At 41.7% G+C, this 12,413-nt stretch overlaps 1 protein-coding gene across 1 annotated transcript in view; it reads left to right on the forward strand.

Annotated features, from left to right (window-relative positions):
• LOC139420858 (rabankyrin-5-like) overlaps positions 1–12,121 on the forward strand; it is a 49,550-nt gene extending 37,429 nt beyond the window's left edge. Inside the window, exons 23-25 of the mRNA XM_071171220.1 lie at positions 5,504–5,650; positions 9,314–9,404; positions 10,000–12,121. Coding sequence (XP_071027321.1) covers positions 5,504–5,650; positions 9,314–9,404; positions 10,000–10,132 — 371 coding nt within the window. The 3' untranslated portion in view covers positions 10,133–12,121. The remainder of the gene's footprint in view (positions 1–5,503; positions 5,651–9,313; positions 9,405–9,999) is intronic.
• Positions 12,122–12,413: the final 292 nt, after the last annotated feature.

Below are 12,413 nucleotides of genomic sequence, written 5' to 3' on the forward strand. Positions count from 1 at the left end.
TGATGTGTTGTGTTGGATTTGTCCCCAAACATAACACTTTATATTCAGGACCCCAAAAAATATTTGTAACATTTTTTTGCAGTATTCCTTAAGTACGTTGTTGCAAACAGAATGTATGTTTTTTAATATTTGTATTCTATACAGGCTTCCTTAATTTCCCTGTCATTTAGGTTAGTATTAGAGGTCAACCGATTAATCGGCATCACCGATTTTCAAGTTTTCATAACAATTGGTAATCAGCATTTTTGGATGCCAATTATGGCCGATTACATTGCAATTCACGAGGAGACTGCGTGGCAGGTTGACCACCTGTTACGTGAGTGTAGCAAGGAGCCAAGGTAACTTGCTAGCTAGCATTAAACTTATCTTATAAAAAACTATAAATCTTAACATAATCACTAGTTAACTACACATGGTTGATGATATTACTAGTTTAACTAGCTTGTCCTGCGTTGCATATAATCAATGTGGTGCCTGTTAATTTATCATCGAATCACAGCCTTCTTCAACTTTGCCAAAAGTGAATACACAAGTATATTTTCTTAAACGTGCATATTTAGTTAAATGAAATTCATGTTAGCAGGCAATATCAACTAGGAAAATTGTCACTTCTCTTGCATTCAGTGCAAGCAGCAGTTTGGGCTGCCTAGCTTGTTGTGAACTGTGTGAAGACCATTTCTTCCTAACAAAGACCTTAATTAATTTGCCAGAATTTTACATAATTATAACATAACATTGAAAGTTGTGCAATGTAACAGCAATATTTAGACTTAGGGTTGCCACCCGTTCGATACGGATCGGTTTCGTATTTCACAGAAAGAATTATCGTTTTGTTTTCGAAATGATAGTTTCAGGATTTGACCTAAGGCTCGTATTTCTGTGTGTTTATTATATTATCATTAAGTCTATGATTTGATACTTGATAGAGCAGTCTGAGCGAGCGGTGGTAGGCAGCAGCAGGCTCGTAAGCATTCATTGGAACAGCACTTTCCTGCGTTTGCCAGCAGCTCTTTGCAATGCTTGAAGAACAGCGCTGTTTATGACTTCAAGCCTATCAACTCCCAAGATTAGGCTGGCAATACTGAGATAACTATTCCGACAATTCCTATAATAAATACAACCTAAAACTTCTTACCTGGGAATATTGAAGACTCATGTTAAAAGGAAGCACCAGCCTTCATATGTTCTCATGTTCTGAGCATGGAACTTAAACGTTAGCTTTCTTAAATTACACATATTGCACTTTTACTTTCTTCTCCAACACTGTGTTTTTGCATTATTTAAACCAAATTGAACATGTTTCATTATTTATTTGGGACTAAATTGACTTTATTTAGGCATTATATTAAGTTAAAATAAGTGTTCATTCAGTATTGTTGGAATTGTCATTATTACAAATATATATACACACACACACACAGTGGGGGGCAAAAAAGTATTTAGTCAGCCACCAATTGTGCAAGTTCTCCCACTTAAAAAGATGAGAGGCCTGTAATTTTCATCATAGGTACACTTCAACTATGACAGACAAAATTAGAACAAAAAAAATCCAGAAAATCACATTGTAGGATTTTTAATGAATTTATTTGTAAATGATGGTGGGAAATAAGTATTTGGTCACCTACAAACAAGCAAGATTTCTGGCTCTCGCAGACCTGTAACTTCTTCTTTAAGAGCCTCCTCTGTCCTCCACTCGTTACCTATATTAATGGCACCTGTTTGAACTTGTTATCAGTATAAAAGACACCTGTCCACAACCTCAAACAGTCACACTCCAAACTCCACTATGGCCAAGACCAAAGAGCTGTCAAAGGACACCAGAAACAAAATTGTAGACCTGCACCAGGCTGGGAAGATTGAATCTGCAATAGGTAAGCAGCTTGGTTTGAAGAAATCAACTGTGGGAGCAATTATTAGGAAATGGAAGACACACAAGACCACTGATAATCTCCCTCGATCCGGGGCTCCACGCAAGATCTCACCCGTGGGGTCAAAATGATCACAAGAACGGTGAGCAAAAATCCCAGAACCACACGGGGGGACCTAGTGAATGACCTTTAGAGAGCTGGGACCAAAGTAACAAAGCCTACCATCAGTAACACACTACGCCGCCAGGGACTCGAATCCTGCAGTGCCTGACGTGTCCCCCTGCTTTAGCCAGTACATGTCCAGGCCCGTCTGAAGTTTGCTAGAGAGCATTTGGATGATCCAGAAGAAAATTGGGAGAATGTCATATGGTCAGATGAAACCAAAATATAACTTTTTGGTAAAAACTCAACACGTCGTGTTTGGAGGACAAAGAATGCTGAGTTGCATCCAAAGAACACCATACCTACAGTGAAGCATGGAGGTGGAAACATCATGCTTTGGGGCTGTTTTTCTGCAAAGGGACCAGGACGACTGATCTGTGTAAAGGAAAGAATGAATGGGGCCATGTATCGTGAGATTTTGAGTGAAAACCTCCTTCCATCAGCAAGGGCATTGAAGATGAAACGTGGCTGGGTCTTTCAGCATGACAATGATCCCAAACACACCGCCCTGGCAACGAAGGAGTGGCTTCGTAAGAAGCATTTCAAGGTCCTGGAGTGGCCTAGCCAGTCTCCAGATCTCAACCCCATAGAAAATCTTTGGAGGGAATTGAAAGTCCGTGTTGCCCAGCAACAGCCCCAAAACGTCACTGCTCTAGAGGAGATCTGCATGGAGGAATGGGCCAAAATACCAGCAACAGTGTGTGAAAACCTTGTGAAGACTTACAGAAAACGTTTGACCTCTGTCATTGCCAACAAAGGGTATATAACAAAGTATTGAGATAAACTTTTGTTATTGACCAAATACTTATTTTCCACCATAATTTGCAAATAAATTCATTAAAAATCCTACAATGTGATTTTCTGGATTTTTTTCCCTCATTGTGTCTGTGTACCTATGATGAAAATTACAGGCCTCTCGTCTTTTTAAGTGGGAGAACTTGCATAATTGGTGGCTGACTAAATACTTTTTTGCCCCACTGTATATATATATAAAAAATATTATACCGATTTTAATCGGTATTGGATTTTTTGGGTCCTCCAGTAATTGGTATCGGCGTTTTCTTATCACAACTATTAAACGGTAACTGTTTTAAAATCACCAATTGGTCTTATGTTAAATCCCTAAGCAGTTTTGTTCCTCTCCTGCAAGTTAGGAAGGACACCTTTATCATTGTAGTGACTGGGTGTATTGATACACCACCCAAAGCCTAATTAACTAACTTCAACATGCTCAGCATCTGCTTATTTAAAATAAATAAAATAAAAAATCACATCCACCAATTAGTGTCATTCTTGCAAGGCATTGAGAAACCTTCCTGGACTTTGCTTAAATATGTGCTCTAAATTCACTACTATTCACTATGGTCGTATGTGTGGGGTACAGAGATGAGGTAGTTGCTCAAAAATCATTATTGAACACAGAATGAGACCATGCAACTTTTATTATGTGATTTGTTAAGAGTATATTTACTCCTGAAGTAATTTAGGTTTGCCATAACAAAGGGGTTGAATACTTATTGTCCAAAGGCATTCAGTGGCGTAAAGTACTTAAGTAAAAATACGTTAAAGTACTACTTCATTTGTTTTTTGGTATATCTGTACTTTACTATTTATTTTTGACAACTTTGACTTTTACTTCACTACATTCTTAAAGAAAGTAATGTACTTTACACATTTTCCCTGACACCCAAAAGTAAAATTACATTTTGAATGCTTAGAAGGACAGAAAATGGTTCAATTCACACGTTTATCAAGAGAACATCCCTACTGCCTCTGATCTGGCGGAATCACTAAACACAAATGCTTTGTTTGTAAATTATGTCTGCGTGTTTGAGTGTACCACTGGCTATCCGTAAATGTAAAAAACAAGAACATTTTGCAGTCTGGTTTGCTTACTATAAAGGATTTTTGTAAATTATATGTACTTTGACTCAAGTAGAATTTTACTGGGTGACTCACTTTTACTTTTCATTTTATATTAAGGTATCTTTACATTCCAAATATGTCTACCAACAAAATTCCGCTTTGACATTGAGGTATTGTGTGTCGATCAGTGACACAATTTAATTGGTTTTAAATTCATGCTGTAACACAACAAAATGTGGAAAGACTCAAGGAGTGTGAATACTTTCTGAAGGCACTGTATATAGTATTGTTTGTGTGCATAGTCACTGCAAGATAGGATCAGTGCAGATAGTCCGGGTAACCATTGATCAAAGCTGCAATATGTAACTTTTTGGGCGACCCGACCAAATTCACATAGGAAGGTGATTTATTGATTTGTCATTTTCTATGAAGGCAAGTCTAAAAAGCAGTAGATCTGTTTAATGTGCGCTATATCTATGCTTCCCGTGCTTGTTTCATTTTTGCGTTATTTACTTTTGGTTTTGGACACCAGCTTCAAACAGCAGAAAATATAATATTTTGGGTTATGGAAAATATATTTCACAGCAGTTTAGATGGTACAATAATTCTCTACACGACTGCTTGTTTTGTCGCATAAATTGAAATTGGGTGAACTTTTAGAATTTTAGCAACAAGGAAATTGCTTAACGATTTCTGCACATTCTACCTTTAACTATTTTTAGTAGTCTTATAGCTATTTAACACTCTTATGGGGATAGAAGCTGTCTCGCAGCCTGTTGGTCCGAGAGCTGATGCTCTGGTACTGTTTACCGGACGATAGCAAAGTGAACAGTCTATGGCTTGGTTGTCTGGAGTCTTTGGCAATTGTTCTGATCTTACACTTGGACCGCCTGATATAGAGGTCCTGGATGGCAGGGAGTTCTGCCCCAGTGATGTAATAGGCTGTCCGCACCACCCTCTGTAGCGCTTTGTCGTCGAGGGTGGTGCATTTGCCATACCAAGCGGTGATGCAGCCAAGCAAGATTCTCTCGACGGTGCAGCTGTAGAACTTCTTGAGGATCTAAGGGCCCATGCCAAATCTTATCAGCCTCCTGTGGGGAAAGAGGTGCTGTCATGCCCTCTTAATGACTGTGCGGGTGTGTGTCTACCATGTTAACTCCTTAGTGATGTGGACGCCAAGGAACTTGAAGCTCTCGATCCGCTTCACTACAGCCCTGTTGATGTGGATGGGGGTGTGCTCTCTCCTCTTTCTTGTTCTTACTGATGTTAAGATGTTATTCTTTAGAACAGTGGTTTCGAACATAAAATGTATTATATTTCCTCACGGTCAAAATTAGCTAAAAATAGTCCTCTTTCCTTCGCTTTTGGAATTTGATGCTCCCTGACTGTCTAGCTTTCGTTTCGATGACTCGTAGCAAGTTGGACAGAATGAAGACTGTAAATGTAGGTAGATCCATTATCATTTATACACCGTTTCAATTTGGTTTAAGTAATTTCAATGGCTGAAAATAAATGTTTTGCTCAAACCACCCGCGGGATCTGCCCCGCTGACCATATGTTTGACACCCCTGTTCTAAAGAATAACATCAAACATTTTTGTTCCTCAGTTATCTTGCTGGCCTACATGAAGGGCAATGCTAACCTCTGTCGTGCCATTGTGAGGTCTGGAGCTCGTATGGGCCTCAACAACAACCAGGGAATCAACATCTTCAACTACCAAGTAGCCACCAAGCAGCTGCTCTTCCGCCTTCTAGGTGAGACGCTTGGTCCTGGTGTACTCCTTGAATAGATATGCTATTCGCTGCAATTGGTTTGTTGTACAGTAGTTCAGCATAGAGTACAGTTCATAAGAACACTGTAGTCTGTAGTTTACAGTAGTTATATATCAGTTAAGCATAGAGAAGAGTTTATTTGATCATTTGATCCATGCATTAATCATGATCGTCATGGTGGGTACAATTTTAAGGTATTTTTAAGAAGGGGAGCAATTCTCATTGTGTTTGCTTTCAAATACTCGTTTCGATGTATCGCTAGGACTGCCTTCTCTCTTGGGAATACCTATCAAAAAGAGCCGCTCTCCCACCCTTTGTTTTTTATTGCTTCTCTTCCTCACTACTCTAGCTCTCCTCATATCGGCTGGATACCTGTTTGCCTGCTTAATCTGCTTACAAGTGAACCGTGAAGGATATCGCTAGTTGAGTACTAATCTTAAGGGTTTTTTTCATGTAGAAATTCCTTTTCTACTTCTGTCTCACGGCTAGCTATTGAGACTCAGTTAGCCCACACTGCAAGGCTAACATGGATAGCTCGCTGAGAGGTAAGCTAACCTCACTAGAATACCCTACCTGCAACATGGTGGCATTGCTAGCTCCCTTCTCTTGTCTAGTTTAACCTACGTTTACCCGTTGCGTTAACTAGACCGACCGTCTCTGCATCAAGGCTCCGTCGGTCGCGGGAGCATAATCTGAAGGGCAACTCTGCCCCAACGCGGTTTCCTTCAGCCAACACTGAGCTCGCCACGGCATACCTTCACCACAATGTAACTGCTAGTTAGCTAACTCCACAGGAAAGCTAACCACACCAGCATTACTACCTGCAACACAGTAATATTGCTAGCTCCCTTCTCTTGTCTCGTTTAACCTAAGTTTATTTGTTTGTATTAACTAGAGCGACTGGCTAACCTCACGACACTGCAGTCGTGGGAGAATACCTACCCTAAGCTGAACTGCCCCCATGCGGTTCCCTTTGGCTAGCACTATGCTAGACACAGCATTCCTTAGCCACGAGGTAGATGCTAGCGCGCGCATTACTATGCTCACCCCAGCTAGCATTAGCCCCGAGGCTTCTAACTAGCTATCTTACAGTGGCTAGCTCGCTGGAAAGCAGGCTAACCACACTAGCATTCCTACCTACACATACATTGCATTAGCATGGCTAGATAAAGCAGAAACAAGTTCCCTACCTGCCCAGACGGTAGTATTGCTTGCTCCCTTCTCTCGTTTAGTACAACCTATGTTCACTCCTTTGTGTTGACTCGACTGACTGGTTTAGTGTCACGGTATTATGGTTGTGGAGATTTTCAGCCCGATTTTGAACAATGCACCCATGCTGTTACTTTCGGATAGCACTATACTAGCTGGAGATTACGCTTAGCCTCACGAAGTGGATGCTAGCTAGCTAATGTCTACACTAGCCTCACGGCTATAGCATTCATACATAGTGCTCACTTCAGCTAGCCATTAGCCGCGAGTCATCTAGTGAAGTAGCTCAGGCCTTTCAAGGCTAATTTGCAGCAATGCTGAAAAGCTTCTCTCGTTTTAGTACACCTAACGTTCACTCGCTTTCATTGGCTAAACTGACCAGCTACACCTTACAGTCAGTCCTATGGTAAAAAGAGACTCTCAAACCCGAAGAAACAACGCTATTCACTCGGTTGTCTTTGGCTAACGTGGTGCTGGCAAGCTCGGCCATTCTGCAGCTAGGTGAGTGAACATTAGCTAGCAACACCTAAAGCCTCATGGCTAAGCGTTGACTAGCACGCATAACCTGGTTATGTAATGCTTTTCCCCCAGAGTTATGGCCCCTGCAATGGGAAATTCTCTAACAAGTCCTGCGAGTGAGATTTTACTGAGTACCGGCCTGTGCTTGGCCAGTCTACTAGTACTCACTGCTAAAACAAGCTAGCTAACCAGTCTGGCTATTGCTAGCTTAGCTCTGGTATTTAGTTTGCCTAGCATTGATTGCGTTGTGCTTAATGAGCCGGCTCTGCTAGGTGGTGATCCGGTCCACGAGATGGCTTGAAACAGCTAGCTAACGGGACAAGGGTGGCTTTACCACTTGGCTATCTGGTATGGTTCACATAATGTTCAGTTGTGCCCTCTGCACCTTTTTTGATTATCAAACCAAGGCTGTGTGAGTTATATGTTAGTCGCCAACAAGCACTGTCTTCACTCCGTATCCTAATAGCACAGCCTCCAGAAGTACGTATCAGTCATAGCCAACAACAAAAGTCGCCGCCATGTGGCACAAGTGTGAGATGCGCAAGAAAGGTGGCGAAGTCTTCAACTTCTGCTGCCCCGCAGACCTGGGCCCCTGTGGCAGCCTGTTGGTTCCTGCATCTTGCTCACAGCTGGCAGGGAACAAAGAGCTGGCCTTGGGGGAATGAGGTCCTCTGCAACACAACAGTCTGCCAAAACTCAGGCTAGGATCCTGAACCAGTTCAAACCTGTTGGGAAGCAGTTTTACACTGCAGCCGCATCAAGGATCCAGCCCTCTAACCCTCCTAAGGAAGGTAAGGGTCGGCCAACCTAGGGCGCAGCCCTTGTGGCTGAGGAAGCTAGTGTGCTGGGTCTACGGCTTTCTGCCCTACCCTCTTTCTCTTTGGGTTTAACGGTTGCTACTCCTTCCACTCTGAGTTTCGCAGCAGTGGGAATGCAGAGCATTAAGAAAGAAAAAAACTATCTGTGCAGAAGCTCACTTTTATGACTGTGCTCATATGAGAGAATGGAGTAGACACACTATGTGTGTCCTCCCCCGAGTGCCCGCCTCCCTCAAGCTCTCCCCCCAGCGCCTTCTCAGGTTTTTAGCCAATGGTAGAAGTCAGCATGTCAGCACTCCCTCCGGTCTCATCGACACATGGAGCAGTAGGGCAATCTCTTTTGCCATCCACTGTGGCTCTTATTCCCCCGTGCCTATGGTCTCTTGCCTCTGACTGCTATGGCGCGGACTGTCAGTCTAGACAGTTTTGGTATGCACTGCTCCAGTTTTCCCGACAGCGGGCGCTGGGGAAACCTAATCGTTCTCTTTTCGACTATATCCTGCCTGATCATGGGGACCATTTATATTTATTTATAATGGCAAGGGTGATGGCCTTCGGAGGGGCTTTGAAGAGCGCACTCCTGCAGACAAATTTACCTCTTGTGCACTGTTTTTGTGCGGCATGTACTGGGCTTCCTTCACTTTTGAATTTTTTCCCCGATGGGTTGTGTCCCTGCACCTTCTCGGTGCATACTCCTATAGTTTTGGGACCTGAGGGGTGCTGATGTTGGGACTACCCTGGTTTTGGAGAGGATGCTTTGCCAAACCGGAGTAGGCCATATCCCCACGTGTATTTGAAAGAGAACTTAAGGTTATTTGCGTAACCCCGGTTCTTTGATAATGACTGAGCTGTATCCCACATTCTCCTGTTTGCAAGAGCGTGAGAAAGAGAAGCATGCTTGAGGATAACCAGAGGATGGGAAAGTGGCTCCTTTTATGGAAGTGAGGGTGTCTCCTCATTCGCCGCTACCAGTCTGTTTACGACAGAGAAGCATTTGATAGGTACTTCCAATAGAGTAGCAAACCCCACATGATACATCTCACTCATATTAACAGATAACCAGGGTTATGCAGGTGACCTTACCTTTCGTGTGTTTTAGATATGTTGTCCAAAGAGCCCCCGTGGTGTGATGGCTCAAACTGTTATGAATGTGCTGCCAAGTTTGGAGTCACCACAAGAAAACATCACTGGTAAGAACCGGAAAAACTGTTTACTAATAAAGACTGCTTCAGTCCTTTTTAAAGGGGCAATCTGCAACATTGTTTATTAACTTACAAATGAATTAATGGTATCGCCATTGATCCTTGAGTAATATAGCACGATTAATGCCTCCGTGAGCTTGGTTGAACTTCAGAACCCAAAATATCAGCTTATTTTACTCCAATGTTTTACATTGTAAATATAAACAAATACTTTATAGCAGGGTTCCCCAACTGGCGACTCGCAGGTGATTGTATTATTATTATTTTTTTATGGACATACGACTGTAAAAACTCCAGCAAATCAGTTCCATGTGATTTAATCTCTTCCAAAGTATTCCCACACAAGGTTTGAAATAGTTTTTGTCAAATATTATATCTGAATTTGAGTGGTTACATTTTTATTTTATTTTGCCAAAACAGTGGCGGGTGGTGCTTTTATCGTTAGAACATCTGATTGCCCCTTTTTAAGTGAAGTGAAAGTCTGTCCTGTTGGCCTTTAATACCTAACTCTGTCTCCCCCACTCTGCTCTTCTTACTCATCTCCTTCCGCTCCCCCCTCCCCTTGCTCCCTGTCTCCACCCAGCCGTCACTGCGGCCGCTTGCTCTGCCACAAGTGTTCCATAAAGGAAATCCCCATCATTAAGTTTGACCTGAACAAGCCTGTGAGGGTCTGTGACATCTGCTTCGACGTGCTGACTCTGGGTGGGGTGTCCTAACAGCACCGGACAGCATGCCCTCCATCCATCCGAACCTCCCTCCCCCTTCATCTTCCCATTATGGGGTGCCAGCCGTGCCTGGCTCACCACCCTGGCACTGTGGGCTGGGCAACACCAGGCAAGGTGGCGGCGCGGCAGTAGCAGCCAGGTCTAACTTCCTGGAAAGTTATTGGACAGAGTATCGGACGGACCACAACCTCTGTACTAGTCATTCCAGTCTATACAAATATGTTAAAGTTCTAGCAGGACTTATGAAGTAGAATTTATAAAACATGTTTTTTTGATCAGTCATCATGATGTGAAATTGGATTAAATGAAACGCTTGCTTGGTGGCTCAGTGACTCCAGGACTGGGCTAGTTGGGGGGGAGGGGAGATGTTCTTCAGATTGTCTTACTAAGGACTGATCATGGTTTTGACCCAAGATAGAATTTATCAAGTGTTTGAAGGAATCATGAGAATCAGTGATGAACATGTAATGGTGTCAGATTGCAGGAGCGGTTAGACCCTTGTCTCTGTTGGGAGCTGAAAAACGAACAGACAGTATTTCTCCAGTAGCAGCCACTCACTGGCCCACTCATCAAATGAATCCATCACTGCACTGTGCTGCTGAGACAGAAAGCAAAACACCTGCTGCTCTCCAAGACCTGCCCTGCATCACAATCTGTCATTTCTCCCGACTTCCCTTCATGGATTTTAAAGAAAGGATTGCTATACAAATTTCACCGGTGCCCACTGATAGAAATAACAAATTATTGTGATGCAGGGCTGGGTTTACCCCCTCTGTTGTAGTGTTTTCAGGTGTTCATCTCTGTTCTACTTCTGTCAATTTAAGATGATCACTTTGTTTTGCCCTCAACTTTTTACTGTTGGCTGTGTGGCTGGTTCTAATAAGAATTAGAGGCCGGTGTGTTGGATTTTAAGGGAATAGAGTTGAGTTACTATGAAGCAGATCATGTTTTTTGTTGTTGGGACTACAGCTTTTTCACACACAAAATAATAGATATTTTTTAATCAATGCTTCAACATTACATTTTTGATTAAAATATTAATGAAACACTCAATTTTAACTCTCTGCTTGTAAAAAAAAAAGGAGAAAGAGATATTGTATTCACATGATTTCAATGTAACTGCATAAAACAACCTCATAAGCATTTATAGACCACCAGTTAATCGGTAAATGGGACAAGACACTCAACTACTAAGTGTAATCAATGTATTTTCCATGAGAACTGGAAAGGCTGAGAACCTTTACCATTTAAGGTTTTGTTAGTCCCAAATGCTAAATAATCCTCGCTATGAAATTATACGTTTGATAAAATGCCTGTCAATGCATGTCATTTAATTTGTAGCGTATACATTTTTTATTATATCATAGTCCTCATGAATTATGTTTGCCACCCAGATCACTGACATGTACATTCCATTTAATCCGGGCCTATAGTACGGTCCTCTTGTTGGGGATTTGTTATATGTAACAATTGGTATTGCCTCAATTCAGGTGTTGTCTTGACCTACCAGTCTGGTTTCCCCGGACCAGATTAAGCGAAGTCCTTGACTAAAAAGAAATTTCAATGAAAATGTTGATGCCTTCTTCAAAACCAGAACTAGGTTTATTAATCTGTGTCAAGAAAACAAGGCATTTTTTTTATTTCTTTTTTTCTGATTCTTGATTTCAAAACCTAACAGGTGCACTTTATCAAGATTACATGACATTTCTGATCATAAGGGGAGAGAATGTGAGAATGAGTTGGTGGTTGCCACTGGCCTGTCAGTGGTCTGTTAAATTGTACAGATAAATGTATAATATTTTTGACCACTACAACTGTTTTGTACTTAATGCAGTTAGCTTTTTTTGTAATTGTGACAACTGAAATATTTGCCTCTGTTAATCTTTTATGCACATTGTTTCAGTATGCTCAGATATCTAGCCTGTTTCTTCCTTGCGAAAGGGAGGACGACTTTACATAAAGGTCATCAAATAAGAACAGGATCTTGTTTTTGGCTCTGTACTTTAAATACAAACATGTCCAAGACTAACTGCTTTTAGCAACGTGAGTGTATTTAGCATACACTAGCATTTCTCTCAATTGTATTGGGTTGCACAAAAACAGTAAGCGGGAAACCAGAAGTTAAATACAATTCCATTTCAACTTACTACTCCGGTGGGCAGGATGATTGGGTTCATTTGAGAAAATATCTAAAGGATCGTATTATCAAAAGGACTTTCCAATTGTGTGTTTCTTGTTGACCAACTTCCATTCTGCTTACATCATGTCAAAA

Source organism: Oncorhynchus clarkii, chromosome 12 (assembly GCF_045791955.1).
Source record: "Oncorhynchus clarkii lewisi isolate Uvic-CL-2024 chromosome 12, UVic_Ocla_1.0, whole genome shotgun sequence".
Lineage (NCBI taxonomy): Eukaryota > Metazoa > Chordata > Actinopteri > Salmoniformes > Salmonidae > Oncorhynchus > Oncorhynchus clarkii.